Source organism: Parasteatoda tepidariorum, chromosome 10, assembly GCF_043381705.1.
Source record: "Parasteatoda tepidariorum isolate YZ-2023 chromosome 10, CAS_Ptep_4.0, whole genome shotgun sequence".
NCBI classification, from domain to species: Eukaryota; Metazoa; Arthropoda; class Arachnida; order Araneae; family Theridiidae; genus Parasteatoda; species Parasteatoda tepidariorum.
The window spans coordinates 31,253,540-31,273,307 of record NC_092213.1 but is presented as its reverse complement, the minus strand read 5'-3'; the positions used below and the strand labels follow the sequence as shown (position 1 = coordinate 31,273,307).

At 30.2% G+C, this 19,768-nt stretch overlaps 1 protein-coding gene across 1 annotated transcript; it reads left to right on the top strand.

Annotated features, from left to right (window-relative positions):
- Nucleotides 1-719: 719 nt before the first annotated feature.
- On the top strand, nucleotides 720-15,797 carry LOC107456104 (uncharacterized). Its single transcript, XM_016073879.4, has 3 exons — nucleotides 720-861; nucleotides 12,262-13,449; nucleotides 14,332-15,797. The coding sequence occupies exons 2-3, from the start codon at nucleotides 12,284-12,286 to the stop codon at nucleotides 15,725-15,727; spliced, it is 2,562 nt and encodes an 853-aa protein (XP_015929365.2). The 5' UTR covers nucleotides 720-861; nucleotides 12,262-12,283; the 3' UTR covers nucleotides 15,728-15,797.
- Nucleotides 15,798-19,768: the final 3,971 nt, after the last annotated feature.

Sequence of the window (19,768 nt, the reverse complement as noted above, 5' to 3'; positions counted from 1 at the left end):
GAAGTGAACATATTTTCTTTGTAATTTTCGATGTACTTAATTTTTCAAAGGAAAAAGAGCATTAAACACCTAACAAAATTACACGTATTTGATAATTAAATATCTGCTGTTCAGCAAGTCATGAAAAGTTGAATGAAAAAATTTTCAAAAAATGGTTAAGAATAACAAAATGGCTCATGTAAGCATGAATAATTATTCATTTTACTAAAAATAAACCAATTTTAGTATTCAGAACCGTTTTCAATATATTTCTACCCAGCAAAGTTCGGCCCTTAAAATTAGCAAAGTACTCACTACGTTTCAAAAGTAGTTAGTAGCCGCTACATTTTTAAAAAAAGTAATAATAGCTGCAGTTAACTACATTTGTAATAAAGCTGTTGTAACTATAATTAACTTTAAAAATAATGTAGTTTTTCCGACAGCTGGTATGAATTTATCTTTTTTTAAACATAATTTATTGAATTATTTGGTATTCATTTCTATTCCATTTATACTTTAAAGCTATACATAATCATAAAAATTCAAAACTTAAAGATGAATGTATAAAAATTCTAAATAATTTTATAATTAAAAAAAAAATTGCAAAATAGGCGGGAGAAAATGTTTTTTAATGGAAAATCTGGTTTTCGTGGGGTACACCGTTCCCCCCGAATGCCCCTCTGGTTATTTACCAGCTGCATATTTTGACAGAGGAGTAGGGTTATTTGTATTGGTCCAGTCAAAAAATTTCGCCAGGAAAAAAAAAAAAGCCAGATTTTTGGGCGCCCCACACGTGACCTTGCAGGTCAGTTTGGGGTTGTTTTTTAATACAGCGGGCTACTTTGCCGGCCATATTGATACAAACTGTAGCCATCATAAAACGTGAGTTATTTTAAATTCATTCTTATTTAAAGTTCATAAATTGTTTACGTATACTTTAGCTTAAAAAATGTACATATTTGCTTTTGTTTAATGTGTAGTAAATTTTTTTATTATTATATCAATAATAACTAACTTAAATGTATTGATTGAAAAAAATAAGTCAGTTGTGTGGATAACATGTTTAATATGTTTTTTTTTTTTTTTTTAAATTTCTATATTAGTGTACTACAGGCTTTCAAATTTAAATTGCTGGCATTGCAATAAGTTGTAAATAAATTCGGAATTTTACTAATTTTTTATTTATTGTTATTGAATTAGTGAGAAGGAGTTTAATGCCCTTACAGTATATATATATTTAGTACTTACTAATATATCTAATCTATTATTAATACACTTATTTTATTTATAATTTACTGACTCAAATTATTACTTTACGCACTGGTTTATTATTATTTGCGATTGTTAGGAAATTCGTGAAAATTGAGCTAGTTTAATTGTTGCCATTAATAAGAATTTACCTATAAATAATTCCCCCTCCCTCAGAATTACAATTTGCGAATTTCACATGTGTGTACAAATGTCTTCAATATTGAATTAAATATTTACAAATTATTTATATAATACGCTAAAAGACGACATTAAATGAAAACAACTAGAATTCGGAAAAAGAAATGTTGAACACAGAAACCTTTTTTGATCCAATGAATATAGCTTTGCGTTCTAGGACTCAATCTTAATGTTTCAAGGGGTAACCTCAAATATGATAATTAATTAGTGCAGACGATATTTTAAATTACGAAATCAAACACGAAGACGTAAAAAATACTTTTTTTTCTCCATAGATTCAGATTTCTTACTCCTAAAATATTGAGGGTAGCCGCAATCTTCGAAATATGGTCCCAAGTTTGGGCGGCTATTGTTATGCTATGCTAATTTTATTTTTTGCGTATTTTACCATATCTCAAGAAATATTTTAAGCGAATTAAAATTTTTTTGCATACAATTATACAATTCATTTATCCAAAGATAATTTCTTTGCAAAAATTAATTTTTAGTAAATATTTATTATTTTTTCTTATTTTATTTAATAATAGTCAGAAAAAATTTAAATTATAAAGTATGCAGTGTTTTTTTTTTCTTTTTACATCATTTCAAAGAATGTGATTTTGCATGGCGAAATACAAAATTTTAACGAAATCGTTCAAATACTTCCAAAGAAATAGACTATAATAAAACTCCTATGTTTAAAATTCGATTTTTAACGAACTACTCTACCGATTTCGTTAAAATTTTGTATTTTACCATTTAAAATTACATTCTTTAAAATCATGTAAAAATTTTATAAGCTTTACAATTCAAAACTTTTTCGACTATTATTAAATAAAAAAAAAAGAAATAATATTTACAAGAAGTTAATGTTTATATGGAATTATCGTTGGACAAAATTATTTGCAAAAAAATTTCAAATTGCAAATTGTTCTCGAGATATAGCGAAATACGCAAAAAGTAAAATTTCTTTCCATACTTTGGACCATCTTTCCCTGATAGCGGCTGCCCCCTACAGCTTGGCCAGAAAAAGTACGTTTTTGTGTTCGATTTCGTAACTTAAAATATCGTTTGCATTAATTAATTAGCATATTTGAAGTTACCCGTTCGAATTATTAGGGCCTTCTACACTTTGCAAAAGAATTTAAATGTCTATAATGGCATAGAGGGGTTCCTCTATTGTTGTCCTTGGTCTACGGGGAAAAAGAGCGAAGAAACACTTGAATCTGCGGCGAGTGGATTGAATGTCTGGTGCAGCCCCTCCGTTTATTACATTACCCCTGCTTTTCTTTAGCAAGTTATTGCTACTTAACGTTCTCGAAATAGTAGCTACTATAAAATAGCTAATAAATTAAGAATACCGTGAAAGTTTATATAAAAAGAATGTCTTTCTGTCCGTGGTCCAATTCTGTAAGAGATCAGGGTCTCAGTGAAGTGACCAAAAGAGAAAAAAGATATGTTCTAAAGTGTTTGTTCCAAACTGGAATCTGAATATGTTTTTTTTATTTACGCATAAATAGTTAAATTTACTTAAACATTAAGAGAAAACACATGAAGAAAATTATAGCATACGTTTATAACACAAAAAAAAGTATAGTTTAATATTGTGAGGTTAAATTTCAAATCTTCTTTTAAAGGAACTGATTTTCAATTATTGCGAAACCATAGAGTTAATTTTAAAAATGTTTTATTGAAAAAAAAGAAACAATAATTTGAAGTGAATGAGTTTTTAAACACTCGACTCTCAAAAATAATAGAATAAGGCGTTTGATTTTATATATTGCGTATCGTAAGCATTATTTAACGCTACTATAATGGTAACTGACTGCTCAAATAAGCTAAAGATTCAGTATTTCAAACAATAATGACTTCTTATTTAACAACGAGATTAAATATTTAATTACATATTGAGTTCTGTTATTGTAACCTTTCGTTTATTTCTTATAATAATAGTTCGGATAAAAAATATTTCAAAATTAAATAAACATAAGTTACATATAAAGGCCATTAATAATATACAAGTAGAATTTCTTCTTTATTCTTTTTAATATTTTTAATTCTAATTTTTTTATTATCATTATTAATGAATTATTCTTTTTTAGAAATACATTTCAGTCATAAACTGATCATGATAAATATAATCAATCATAAATTGATTGTTAATCATGATAAGATGGGTAATAATGAAGAGAATGAATAGGTAATAATGAAGGTTTTTTAAACGAAAATAATTACAATACAAATACAAACAATAAAAACAATAGTAAATAAAATCTCACTTAATAATTTATTTTTTTCATTTTAAAAATATTAAAAGTGCCTAAGACTATTTTGAAACAATATATTCTGGAAAGAGTAAAAACAATTGCCCAAATTCAAATGCCTAAATAAGAGACTTTTTTTCTTCTAAAGAAACCTTAGTAATGATTCTCTAAAAATGAATCGAACTGATTTTCTAACAAATCGACTCTTTCGTCTTCAAATTAAGATCAGGTGGCCGTATTCAAAATACAATTTCAAAACCTAAATTACTTGGCGAAAAAAGAACTTGAATCATTTTCCTCCCCCTAATATGTATATGTGTTCTTTTGTGCACAAAAACTAACATTATTTCTGAAAATGCTGTTATCCATTTCATTTGGTATCATTTTCAAAGAAATCTTATAGCAAACTAAATTTCCCCTTTTTTTATAAATTTATTGGTTACTGGCATCTGAGGGAGAGAGCTTACTCAAAAAATAGTTATAAATTCGAAAGGAAAGAATGCATTTTAGAGATTTAAACCTAAAATGTAGATTATAAAATATGAATCGCACTCAAAATTAAAGTACGGAGACATAATTTTTATTTATTTTTTGGATTATCGTTATCCAAAAAATCGGACGACGGCACACATCAGAAAAATAACTATGTTTCTTACGAAAGAGAGGTTCGTAATATTTCCAAATATCAGACGGTTATATTTCATTCTATGCCATTGATTTTTCGGCGGAAGTGATATTTTTAGTTACTAAAGAAAGTATTTTTTAGCACAACTGTGAATTCCTCAACGTCGGGAGATACAACTTTTTGCAACTGGTGTGTTCTGAATTAAATGCTATTTCTCTTATCTATATATCATTATTATTATTGAGTTTTGGAAGAGTATATTTAAAATAGTTCTTTAAAACTTTTATCTCCTAAGTAAATCAAAGAAAATAGTTAATTCAGTCTAAAAAAAAAAAGCCATACCATTGGACAAATAGATGTATTATTGAAAGTGAAATAAAAAGTTCAGTATTATCTATCACAAAAATGTAATTTAATAAGATAACATAAAGTTCTGAATTTATATGATGAGTAACAAACGTTTCATGCATAATATCAAAGTATAAATAGTGAAAGTGCTATAAGCATCTGGGAGTTAATTTCGTCGTGTGCTAGCCGAAAAGAAGAAAAAAAAAAGCTAAAATTTTTAACTGAAGATTAAAAAAATGTGCTAAGGTAAATTTGAAAATGTAGCGAGTTAAAAAAAGTAGCTGATTCTAAAAAGAAATTATTTTTAAATAAAAAAAATTACACATTTGAAATGCTAACGAGTAAAAAGTATAAGTACAAAACTTCAAGGTAACAATATTAGGTGTATACAAAGAAAACAGAAAATACAAAATAACAATATTTTATTAGAAACAATGAGTAGAAAGTTGAAAATTTTGTACAATTAAATGTATTTTAAACATCCGTTGCATATTTTACTAATTGTATTACACAGCAAACTTTTATACTCAATGCAAGAAGATTCTTAATTGTTTATGCTCACTTGCCTTTTTCTGAGCACAGTTTAATCGTAAAAGATATAACACGCGCGAATATCAAAAACATATTTAAAAAATATATAATTTTGAAGAAAATAAATTTAAAAAGAATGTGCGAGAGGAAAACAATTGGAGAATGGAGAGAAAGTTGTGATTTACATTACAAGAACCTTAATAGAATTATTTAGCAAAAATATTAATTTTTAAAAATAAATGTTCTAAAAATAAGTAAACACTATTAAAAATGGGTTATGATACTTCATAAAGTTTATGACATTAAGTTCTGAAAAATTGTGCTCAATAAATTGTTTTTAGAAAGAAAAAAAATATTTTATAATTTTTCTCTAAATAAAAGTGTTAATTTTTCATAATTAGATTTTGTGTTAGATATCGCATTAAGAGGATATATTATTTCAACATAGTTGAACATCTTTACTCTTTTTAACTAAAGAAGCAAAGGAGGGGGACGTTTGTGAGAAACAATGATTTACTTCCTTGACGCAGACATGGCCAACTAGAGGGGGGCCTTTTAGTTGGCCATGACCCAGGGGTCAACGAAGAGGGGTTCCTGAAGAGAGAGTGCATTGGACGAAAATAACATAATAATGTTGTGTTCATTATTTTACAAAAGAATAGTTGTTTACAATGAAAAATTTTCTTTTTTAACTGAAAGTAAAAAAAAAAAAATTTTTTTAAAATATCATGTTAAGTAGAAAGTTTTTCATTGTAAACAACTTTTCTTAAAAATTTCTTGAATGAACATTATTATGTTATTTTCTTCCTCTGATGTGTATATTATACAACCTAACATAGTCTCAATGAGATTATTATGTAACAAATTCTATATCACTGTATTTATACACTAACTATTTATATACTGCAAATATTGTCTAGTAGTACATATCAAAATTTCAGCGCTGACTGCTGACTGGACCCGTTCCTTGACTGTAGTGGAGCTGGACTAGTGGCCAAGTAAGTGGTTAAGGGCCATATGGTTAAGGGTTTTGTATAACCTAGGTACATGCTCAGGGCTTGAAGAAAAGAAGAAAAAAAAACCGCTGATAATAAAAACGACATATATTTGTATATACAGTACTATATTTATAACGATAATGATTGTTTGACCCACAAACGCTTTACATTTTCGTATATTACGACAAATACAAATCTTATTACTTATCGTGATAATATAGTAAAATAAAAAAATTATTTATTGTATGAAAAATTTAAAATCAGAAGATTTTTTTTATAAAAATAACCGTGTGTTAACAGTGAAAAAAAAATTATTGCGCTACATAAAATTCCGAAAACTGCTCAATACTGTAAATAACAAATAAAACAAAACTTTTCAAACATTATGGAATAAATAAATTTTTAATTTAACAATATTTCTTATAAAACTTTTTTGCATTAATTATTTTTTTTAAATTAAATGATTGAGAAAAAAAATAATCTTTATTCCTCTCTTGCTTTAGAGAAATTTATTCCAGGTTTGCAAACTTGATGAATGTTGATGTAACTTTTTGCTTTTAAAAAAAAAATCAATAAATGAAACTTTAATAAGGCCTACTAAAGTATCAATTTGGTATTAATATAATCATAGAAATTTATATTAGTAAAATAAAAAATTATTTATTCTATGAAAATTTTTAAATCAGAAGCTTTTTTTATAAAATAATCGTGTGTTAATAGTGAAAAAAAAAATTATTGCGCTACATAAAATTCCGAAAACTGCTCAATACTGTAAATAACAAATAAAACTTTTCAAGCATTATGGAATAAATAAATTTTTAATTTAACAATAATTCTTATAAAACTTTTCTGTATTAAATATTTTTTTAAATTAATGATTGAGAAGAAAAAAATTCTTATTCCTCTCTTTCTTTAGAGAAATTTATCCCAGGTTTGCAAATTCTTAATGAATGTTAATGTAACTTTTTGCTTTTAAAAAAATTAATAAATAAAACTTTAATAAGGCCTATTTAAGTATCAATTTGGTATTAATATAGTCATAGAAATTTATAGTTATGATAATTAACCTTAATTAATTATTATCGATAATTAACCTTAATTAATTAATTATCGATAGTGATAGGTTAACCATAATTAACCTATCATTATCGATAAGCTAAATTAACCTTCAGAGTTCTAGTATAATGAATGTATTTTATTTTCAGTTCGATTCTATTATGTCTTTTACTTTAATTTATATGTTTTTCACTTTAATTTATAAGAATTACCGAATCAATCCAGTGATTTGATTCGAATCATTAAATCAGTGATCACCTGATCAGTGCCTGAGGAAGGCGTTGTAGCTCCCCGGCGAGACTGAAAGCGGAGCTCTTAACTCAATTTTGGAAAAGAAATTTTTAAAAAATTCTTTGAACTGTCTTACTGGTGTTGCCATAATGTTGTAGAGAAATGCTTTTTTATTTTAAATTACAGTATTTCTATCAGAGAATTATAAAATCTATATCAATTCTAATTATTGATTTGGGAAACATGTAAACAAGAGAAATTACAATTGATGCATTCAAAATTTAAAGAGAAAACCGTTAGTTTATTTAATGAGAATATCACCTCAAGTATTTTAGAATTAATATTTATTATAGGTAATGTTTTTAAGAAAATAATCTTTTATGACATACGAATATGTAAGCCTAATCACTAAAATATTTTTTTTTTTTTCGTGCTTTAGCAGTTGCAAACAGTTTTATAGACTATACAAAATCAGTTGCTTTTTCTATATACATTATTGTTGCAATTTTCACTCAATATGGCGTCATTTTGAGAAAATATGGTATTATAAAAAATAAAAAATATAGCTTTATAAATGTTTTTAAGCATTCATAAACTCATTCAGGCATTCGACTATTCACTGAAATGTCCTTCAATAATTCACCCATAAACAAATTTACTGCTATTTATTGCTGACTCGTATTAATTTTCCGATCCACTGATTGGCATCTTTTCATTCCTCATTCTTACTTAATTCACTCGCTGTATCTAAAATTGTGTTCATATTCGACAAGCGTATTCGTAATAAATTGTTTACAAAATATACTATCTTAAAAATAGTAGTTCGAAATTAATTAAAAATGACCTATAAAACACATTATTGAAAGAATGGATAGTCGTCATAGTAATATTGAAATGTTAAATAATTATTCCTATCATATAACTTTTGAGAAAGATTAGATATTCTCTACTGAGACTAATTTTGATACATAAAATTATTTATCAAAATAAATAAATAAAAACCTACGTATTACGCTTTATGCAACAATAATAAACGATTTGATAAATCAGATGAATAAAGAAGTTATCGAGTCCGTTGTTAGCAAATATTTTTAGAGAAAAAAAGTCTTACTTTAGTTTCCAAGAAAAATCTTTTAATTATTTTAAGTCTATATCAAAGAACAAAAGATGTAAAATATTGTAAAAGTGTGGATATGTTCATGTTAACTTAAAATTTACTAAGACCTTGGTAACTATCTTGGAATTTGAACTTTTGCTCTTGTTAATAGTCCTACTTTCTCAAAAAATCCGAGATTTGGCTTTAAAACTTAACATTTTTATACGAAATAGAAGCATTTTCCACATAAAATATTAAGATTTGTATCAGAAAATCAGGCTCAATTGACACAAAGTTTGGGCTCATGGTCACTCTCCAGAGTCACTTTCCCCACCCCCCTCTTTTTCACTCTTTTTCTCTTGCATTTGAGAATATTGGCTTGTTTGTTGGATGGTTTTCTGATCCATAAATCTCTACAGAAAAGATCCACCCTGGAAATTACGGAAGTCATTGTATTCAATGTCAAACAAGTGGTTTTTCTGCAGCACACTCTTCTCTCCATCTTTAGGTAAAACTTTTACTTAGAAAACTTTAACCATAAAAAAGGTAACCTAAGAATATATAATTAGTAAAAAAATAACTAATAAAAATACTTTTACAGCAAACAATACTTTAAAAAGGATGAAATAAATAATTTACACAACATTAAATCTTGGTCTCGTACGGCGCCCCTCCCTAATTGGTGCTCCGGGCAATCGACAGCACCTTTCACCGGCTCTACACCCGGTCAACGCACTTCCATTTACCGTTTGGAGAACCTCCTTCTCAGTGTAATAATTGTAACGTTCCTCTCACCATTCATCACATTTGTATAATATGTCGATGTTTCAGTCAACATCACATCTCTTTTTTTTTCAAGTTTTATTTTATGCAGACAGTTGTATATTTGTTGGATGACATTCATCTTCCTTACAATTTTGCAATTTTACATACTGTTTGTATTCTTAACTGTATATATAATTGTTGGAATGCATTTACAATTTTATTCACTTTTAGATACATCCAACCATTTCAGTACCGTTTCATATATTTCGTTTATTTTATATATTGTGTCATACATTTTATCTGATTTTATTAACTTACTTGTACCATTTTATCAAATTCGATCTTACGATAGTTAAAGTGCAGCATGTACCTATTTTAACGCATTGTTTGGCTCAGCATGTCCTTTTTTGGACATAGTGGCATTAAACCCTATATTCAATTTGTCTTTCTTTTTAAAAATTAGAAATATATTATTTTTACGCGAGGTACAAAACTGTGCTATCAACTTCTTATACCTTCTATTAAAAAAAAATTTAATGTTTTTTCTCCAAAACGTCCAGTTTGGTGTTGCCATTATATTGGCCGTAAGCACTTCAGACTTATGTAGTAATATACAATCTCATGTCAAGTAAATTTGGAATTTAATTTATATTGTTTAAAGTTTAATAGTAGTAGTTTGGGGCTGGGATAGCCTGGTTGGTAGGGCATTGGGATCATGTCCAAGAGGTAGTGGGCCGAAGACATTTATAAGTAGAGGCTGTGTAGTAATTGGTGACTGATGCACGTTAATCTGTCGAGTCACATAGTTCTCCATATTCCCATAACAAATAATATCTCTGGGTGTACTGATCCAGGAGTTCACCTGTCTTCTGGATTGGTTCAAAATTACAAAACTACGAAGTTGAACAGAAGTAGTAGTAAACCCAAAGCTGGGTCGGCTGAACAACGATGGTTATGAAATATAAAATGAAGTGAAAAAGTCAATGCCAGGGCTGGGCTCGCACCGACCACGGTGCTGACGTAAACTGTCCTCAGTGGTAGACAGATCATGGGTTAGAGTCCCCTTGCCGTCAGGCTTGCCGTGGGAGGTTTTCGTGGTTTTCCTCACCATGTAACGCATATGCGGGGTAGTTCCACCAGAAAGTCCTCCACGAAGGCAAAATGTCTCCCAATACTTGATCCAAGAGTTCCCTTTGTCTGCTGGATTGGGTTCAAAATTACAAGGCTACGGAGTTTAACATAAGTAGCCGTGAACCCAAAAAAATTGGTTCTGCTGTTTAACGACGGTTCTGAAATAAAGTAGTAGTAGTTGAGTTGTAAATGCATGTTTGTAATAGACATGATAGTGTTATTCAGATGCATTACTTCTTCTAAAAATTGTTAAAAAAAAAAACGAATTTGCCAACACGTTTTTTTGCTCTCGAAAGCACGAAAATTAGCCTCGTATTAATTTCACAACTAAGCCGGCCAGGTGGCAGAGCGGTTAGCGTGCCTGACTGCGAAGCCATAGGCTGCGGGTTCGAATCCCGCTCTGGGCATGGATGTTTCTCTCTCTCTTTGTGCTGTCCTCTGTTGTGTGTATGATGTGTGAATGTGGCCCGCCCTATAAACGGGTTTGTGGCAGTGTGGCGTGGGCAATGTTGCTCGCCTCCGTGACTTTGGTTCACAGGTGCCCACTGGGTAACGCGAAATGAGCAACANTAACTTTTGGGAAGGATTAGGTATTCTCTACTCAGGCTAGTCTTGGTAAATAAAACTATTTATAAAAGTAAAAAATGCACGTTAAATCTGTCGAGTCACATAGTCCTCCATGTTTCCATAACAAATCACACCTCTGAGTGTACAGATCCAGGAGTTTACCTGTCTTCTGGATTAGTTCAAAATTACTAAGCTACGAAGTTGAACATTAGTTGTCGTAAACCCAAAGTTGGGTCGGTTGTACAACGATGGTTATAAAATATAAAATGAAATAAAATAATAGTAGTAGGAGCTGTGATGGCTCAGGTGATCGAGCGCTCTCCTCCCAATGAGGTGATCCGGGTCGATCCCAGCGATAGCTGGTCAATTCAAATTCCGCACCCAGCTCGCACCGACCACGGTGCTGACGTAAAATATCCTCAGTGGTAGACAGATCATGGGTTAGAGTCCCCTTTTCATCAGGCTAGCTGTGGGAGGTTTTCATGGTTTTCCTCACCATGTAACGTTAGTTCCATCAAAGAGTCCTCCACGAAGTCAAAATTTCTCCCAATACTTGATCCAAGAGTTCCCTTTGTCTTCTGGATTGGGTTCAAAATTACAAGGCTACGGAGTTTAACATAAGTAGCCGTGAACCCAAAAAATTGGTTCTGCTGTTTAACGACGGTTATAAAATAAAATAGTAGTAGTTGAGTTGTAAATGCATGTTTGTAATAGTCATGATAGTGTTATTCAGATGCATTACTTTTTCTAAAAACTGTTAGAAAAAAAAACGAATTTGTCACCACATTTTTTTGCTCTCGAAAGCACGAAAATTAGCCTCGTATATAAGTTAAATGTTATTTTTTCAAGAATCTTATAATTCTTTAAGCATTCAAATTAAGCGATTTACTATTTGGTTTTCAACTTTGAAACTAAAATGAATCATATGCAGCAAATAGTTTGAAAATGCCGTAGCTTAGCAATATACTTTTTACGTTTTTTTTTTCCCTTCCTTTTCCTCTGGATTTACTTCCCAAATTTTTAAAGTGTGTTAAGGTAATTTAAACGATTAACTTCAATTTTGAAGGAATGGAACGACATTGCTGAAAAAAATAAAAATAAAAACTTAATCGAATCGTTTAAAACTTTTCTCATTTCTATTCTAATGCAGAAGAAAATAATTACTCTGCTTTTGAAAAATAAATAAATAAATAAAATATTCAACCAGTTGATAATATTATGACATGATTTTTTCTTTCTCAGGAAAGTTATTCTCTAAAATCGAATGATGGATAGTAAAACAGAATTTCAAAAGGAAGAAAAAGACAAGAACTTGCTGACAGATTTACCATTAAAAGATGAGTCTGTTAATAAGACGAAAAAGAAGAGAAAAAATAGAAAGTCGAAAGCTGTTGAAATTCTTGAACTGAAAAATGAAGGTAAAGAAGAAAATCTACAAACAGGTTCACTTCTGGAAACCGAGATTAATCAGGAGAAAAGGAAGATAACCGACGAATCTGATGAATTTCAAAGAGAAATAATGGAAGAAAATTTACAACCACGGAGTGAATCCAATAAAAAGAGAAGGAAGAGGAAAAGCAGAAAGAGGAAATCTGCATCGGTACTAATGAAAGTAACTAATGAAAATGAACATGACAGCAGTGACCCAGTCTCCGCAACTAACACTGGACAAGTTAATCCTGGAAGCTATAATAAAAATAAACAAAATAACAAAAAGTCAGTAGTAACTGATGAAGATCCGGTAGCATTGACGCATGCAAAAATTTCCAGTAAAGACCCAGCAACTTCGAAGCATTATGATCTGAGTAGTGACGACTTAGCAACTTTTGAAGTAATCTACGGAGACGAAGTATCTTCGGAGTATGACGTCGACTTAGCAACTTTCGAAGTGATCAATAGACCATCCGATGAAGATGTAACTTCTGAACATGATGATCTGATTAGCACAGTAGCTTCTGACCAGGTCGGTGAACACCCAGTAGCTTCTGAACTGGTCGGTGAACACCCAGCAGCATCCGAACACGACACATTTTCTTGTGAAGGTTCAGTAACAAATGAAGATGCTGAACCTTACACTGAAAGCCCAATTTCTTCAGATCATAGTGAACTTACCAACGAAAGTCTAGAAGCTTTTGAAAGCGAGGAACTGACCTGTACTGCACAAGAAAATGTGCACCCCAGAGTTACAAATGAAGACTTTGAAACTTTTGAACATGATGATCCTTCTTTCGTAGATCCGGCACTTCCTGATAGTATCGAAACTTTTGCTGAAGGTCCCCCTACTTCTGAACTGCAAGAACTGACAGAAGGAGATTCACCTGCTATTGAGAATGAACGAAATGAACTGACCATTGAAGGTTCATTCATTCTAGAATTTCATGAACAAAGCGACTGTAAATTGAATGAAGAAAGAACTGTCGGCAATATAGGGTAATTTGATATACAGTTTTTTTTGTTTAATAACTTTTAGTTTATTTGTATATAGTTAGAAATTTTCAGATGCATAATTTTAATTTTAAATTTTAGGTCATTAACTAAATATCTTTCTCGATTCTAGTATTTCATATTCTTTGTTCAATTGCTTATAATAATTGTTTTATTTTTTTTAAAAAAAAATTTGCATACCTTTAAATTTAAAAGATTAAAACGATTCTGTCATTTATATGCACAGTTCCACATTTTTAACGTTTTTAATAGAAAATATACCCTAACTAAATATATAGCACGATTTCTCTAATTTTATGAATTATTCTTCACATATTTATTTATTTATTGCAAGCATAAGATTGTAACAATTGCAATAATCAATAATCTATAAGCATAGTCTATGTTTTGAATAGGTATGCTTAGTTTTTTTTATTTATTTATAATTATTATTTTTATTTTTCGTATGATTGAGGGCAATTAATGTTTTTCAAAAATGAATTATGTTTTGACATTTATTTGAATAATACAAAATTTTAGATCGCAATTAATTTTGAGAAAAGCAGATGGTTATTTAGAATTTAAATTAAATTAAATTGATCCTAACGATTAAATAGGATAACAATGATAGTGCTTGAAAACATTATAAAGCAAGGGGAAGACTTGTTACTTGATGAAGGAAACAATAAAAAAATAAGTTTGCTGCACATTCTTTGAGAAAAAATTCGTAGCCCCGCCGATTAAAAATTATAGTAAAAGTGATGAACTGAGTATTACATATAGGCCAAAGTAAGAAGTGGTAAAATAAATAGCTCTAGGACTACTGATAACTTTATTAATGAGCTTTATCAGCACTTGAAAGCTTATCTATCTTTTTTTCTCCAATAGACACACGACTGATTCTAATATCCTTGTTTCTGATGAAAGATCGCATCTTGAAGATCATCTTAGTTTCCCTTCCTATACAGCTACTACAAACATTGAAAATCAAAATAGAAAATCTTCCAGTGGGGAAGTTATACAACCTACAATAGCTGATATCCTCGTTCCTGATGAAATGCCTTCCACTACACTCAAAGATGAAGATCACCCAAGCTCCCCTTCCTACACAGTTGCAAGCATTATACAACCTACACCTGATATAATTGTTTCTAATGAAATGCTTTCCTTCACCCTCAGAGATCAAGATCATCTTGGCTCCTCGTCTTGTGCAGCCACAGACAGTAAAATGCAATGCAGTAGATCTTCCGATGAAGAAGTGCCACAAACTACAGCTGTTATCCTTTCTAATGATAGCTCTTCCACCACCCTCACAAATGAGGACAATCCTAGCTCCCCTTCCTACACAGCTGCAAACATTACACAACCTACTACACCTGATATAATTGTTTCTAATGAAATGCTTTCCTTCACCCTCAGAGAGAAAGATCATCTTGGCTCCTCGTCTTGTGCAGCCACAGACAGTGAAATGCTATGCAGTAGATCTTCCGATGAAGAAGTGCCACAAACTACAGCTGTTATCCTTTCTAATGATAGCTCTTCCACCACCCTCACAAATGAGGACAATCCTAGCTCCCCTTCCTACACAGCTGCAAACATTACACAACCTACTACACCTGATATAATTGTTTCTAATGAAATGCTTTCCTTCACCCTCAGAGAGAAAGATCATCTTGGCTCCTCGTCTTGTGCAGCCACAGACAGTGAAATGCTATGCAGTAGATCTTCCGATGAAGAAGTGCCACAAACTACAGCTGTTATCCTTTCTAATGATAGCTCTTCCACCACCCTCACAAATGAGGACAATCCTAGCTCCCCTTCCTACACAGCTGCAAACATTACACAACCTACTACACCTGATATAATTGTTTCTAATGAAATGCTTTCCTTCACCCTCAGAGATCAAGATCATCTTGGCTCCTCGTCTTGTGCAGCCACAGACAGTGAAATGCAATGCAGTAGATCTTCCGGTGAAGAAGTGCCACAAACTACACCTGTTATCCTTTCTAATGATAGCTCTTCCATCACCCTCACAAATGAGGATAATCCGAGCTCCTCTTCCCATACAGCTGCAGACATTAAACCACAATGCAGCGGGCCTTCTTCAAATGAAAAAGTCATGCCTGAACCATTAGGACTTTTTAGTATGCTTGTAGCAGTATTAGTGTTTTGTTTAATAGTATTCTGCCATGCTTTTTGTGCTTCATTTTTAATATTTAAAAAACCCTCTCCTCAGAAGCGGGCCAATAAGCAGAAAATTAATTCTGATGAGGCCCATAACTAGAGTTGCCAAAGGTAACGCTTTTTATTAAACTGTGATAAAATGTATATAAATAAATTGTGTTCTTAATAAATTATGTTATTATTTATTTAGAAAGTTATATACTTTCAGAGTGCATAAAATTATCCTTCTAAATTATTAATTTTAAAGCAATATAATCAATGTTAATGGAATAAACTATTTTTATAGTAATAATTAAAATGTAACAATCCCCAGCATTATATACCGTATGATATTGATGGCAAGAAATGAAAATATAAGAGAATGTAAAGAGCAACTTCGGCAAATAAATTAAGTATGAATTAGTGTGTAGTAATATCATGACGACTTGCACTTGAATTGATCTTCGATAAATACAGAGGCGCTTCTAGTCTTAATTTATCGAATGAAATTCTAATTTTACTAAATCATCATTGCACATATACTTTTCTAACTATCTCTCATCTTATAAAATACAACAAAAGGTTTCATAATTTTGTATTTAGTCGCAGTATCAGGATATTAGAAGCAGTTTTGGTTAAGTTTAGTCCCTTAATTTGTCAAATACTCTGGATAATGCTAAAGGCAAAAAAAATTTTTTTTTGCCTGAATGAAAAACTTTTTTCATGCAACTTATGTCATTCTGTAAGCTCGTATAGTTCATCTGGAAATTAATTCCTAAGTGTGTGGTGAATAAATTGTTGTAAAAATAACTCATTAATTCCTTTTTGTAGAGAATTAAAAAAGAAAAACTTTTCATTGTTAAGATCCCTTTACAAGTACACAGTATTTATATTTTATTAAACGCAATAATTAATATTTTATAAAGCAATCTTGTTTTTTGATATAACAAATTTAATTTTTAAATTTTTTTTTTACAAAAATTGTATTTGCGAAGGAATAAAAATATTTTATTAATGAACCAATCACAAAAAATAACGTAACACATTAATACCATGTTTTATTGGAACGCTATTTTGAAGAATTAATTCTATTTAACTTTTATTGTAAGAAAACATAACCTGTTTTATTTTAGTGATATTCTCTATTAAATAAATCGAAAATCACTTTCTTTGCAAAAATTTGATTGGAAGGTTAAAGTAAGTGCTCCAAATATCCAAACTCTAATTATCTAAAAAAAGAAAAAAAAAAAAAAAAAAAAAAAANAAAAAAAACAGTATTCCAGTTTTTTCACAAAACCAACCTGTTTTCTTCAACCTTTCTATTCCTATTATCAACAAAGCACAAAAGGCCATGTAAAACAATGTTTTAAGACAAAAGACAATGTGAAAATTCTAAATAAGTAACAAACTTTACGATATAATAAAATGATTTAAATAAATTAAATTACTTACTTAAATTCAAACATTATTTATAGGCTGTCCACTACGCGTTGCCACTTGTCTGATCACCATTGAGAAAACTCACTAACTTTTATTTTACAGCTCATAAGTCTAATTAAGATAAAGAAAAATATTCCGATTAAGAATTAATCGGAAGGGTGTTATGTGAGTTTTTATTTTTCTGATGATTTCGTTTGAGTTTCGTTTCTTAATTTGTTATTTGTATTGCATGTTCTTTTCCTGGACTTCTATACAAAACCATCGGGGTACTGATGGAGTTAATTTAAGCATTTGCTTCTCCCTCAATTAGAAATGGTTTTGTTTTTATGGCTACCGAGGCTTTTATCCCCTGAAGACGTCGGCTTCGGTGGTCATATTTTTATTTCCTTCGTTTTCTTTATCGGAAGGGTGTACTTGTTTATTTTTAAGTAAATTATCAAATTTTGGCAAGATAGTCGACACCGCAGGACGAAGCTAGTTAAAAATTGAAATGTTGCCTTATACAAATATTTCCTAGAAAAAAGTAAATGAAAGTTTACGGCAGTTTCGGAAATCGTTGAAAATTGCGTCAAAGTGTTTTCGTTTTCTTTTTCCTTTGTATTATTGTCTTGTCTTTGTCTGTTTTAAAATTGTTTGAGTAAAAGTATTTGGTAATTGTAAAGTTATTATCGTAAGTTTTAAAAAAAAAAAATCTAAATTGTTAAATTTTTGACGACCCCTGCTGCAAGCCCAGAAGTTCAAAAAATGTCAAACAAAATATTATTTAAAAAAAAACTTAAATGTTAACTTATTCAAGCTCTTTTTAATAAAATATGAAACAAAAGTTCAAAAAAAGAAATTTGATTTTAGATATTTTTAATGTTTTTCGTAACAAATTTCATTCCTAAAATATTTTGTAATTTTTTAAAGAAAAATGATCAAGTGTATTTAAGTATAATAGAAATAAATGAAAAATAAAAATATATTTTTGTCTTGAACGTTCTAAATGATAAAATTTTTGCAATTTCAAAAGATGAACTGAAAAAAATAGAGAAAAGTAATGAAAACGTTTCTTAAATACGCATCTAAAGTTACCTGCTACTTTATAATACAGTACAGAACCCGTTATCCGGAAATCAGAAAACCGGAAAACCAAAAAACCGGAACGGAATTCGATAATTTTTCCCGCCATTTTTAAAAAAAAGTTTTTTTTCCTTATAAGATTTTAGGATTTTTTCTTTTTCGAAAGATGTTTTCCTTATCATCATTTCGGAAAAAATCATTAGTGTATTCCTTCATCGTTTTTTCTTCTCTTTAAGATTATTTCCAAAAAAAAATTTTGCAACGCCTACCTTGTTAGAAGTCGCATAAGAAGTCTAACTTCAAAAATATATATATTCTATTCTTCCAAGAATATGTTCCAATTAATTTCGAATTAAATTGTGCGAGAAACTAATTCACTTATTCGAATTCTAGTATGAAACTTCATATTTGTGAGGGAAAAAATTACATTTGTGAAATATATTCATTTAAAAATCTAAACGCAGTAGCGCGACAGCCCATAGAGAGCCAAGGCCTACTGTGCCCATCTCAGTTATATATTCATTTAATAAATAAAAATGCACTATAATAGGAGATCGAAAAGGGCAACAGGTGGCGTAGAGCAGAACTCTCTGCCTATGGCAACACTTCGCATACTTTCATCATTAGGGTGAAATATTATGTGCTTATGCGCATCGTATTTTTAGTTAAATAACTTACTTATTATATATCAGTTTGAGTTTTTTTTTTTTTTAGTTTTATTGAAATTACATACATTTGCTGACTTGTGTGCTCAATATAGGCTTATAAGTCATTGTCAAGTAGAAAATACAGATAGAACAATTCAGAGAAAGACATCACAAAGAATACATCCAGGGTTACGGCGGGATTCGAACCCGCTACCTCCACGCTTAACAGAGCGTTTGGACCGGCGATACCGCTCGGCCAGGGAGGCCCCTATCAGTTTGAAGATGGCAACGAGAAGAGTTTTAGTGGTTGCCATGGTAAGTTTAGAATGTAAATAGTTTTTTTGAGAGAGTTTTTGAGTAAGAGATTTGTTTTTTTTGGAACTGCGATGCTGTAATTTTATTGTTTAGTTAATAAATCTTCCTTTTATATTAAACGTAATAGTAGAGTTTTAATTATTTGATTCGAAGTTTTATTTGAGGTCAGTAAGTATTTTGTATTTTTTGACATATGGCGTCAGGACTTTGAATTTCTGTTCAGATTTTAGAAAACGACTATTACTGAATCTGAGTGAAAATGGAAGTATGAAGTATTGAGTATGAAATGGAAGTATATTTTACACAGCATCGTAGATTGTTTACTCAGTCATGCAATGATTTTGCTGAAATTGAGACTGAAATGAACGATGAAGAGAAATTGTTGAAATTAAGAATCATATCAGAAAAAGGTAAGCAATTACATGTATCTGAAGAAAATGTTAGAACTGAGTTGTTTTCGGAAGTTCGAGATGAAAAAGAAATTGTGAGATCAGAATATTGGCGACCATGATAAATTTCTTTATTTATCGCAATCCATGTTAAAAGGATCACCTGCTGATGAACTTTTACAGAGTTTTCCTCCGAGTGGAGAGAGTTATAAAACTGCAATTAATCAACTTAGAACTCGGTATGGAAAACATGAATTGTTGATTCAAGTGTATGTGAGATAGTTATTAGCTTTAGTATTACAGAAACAG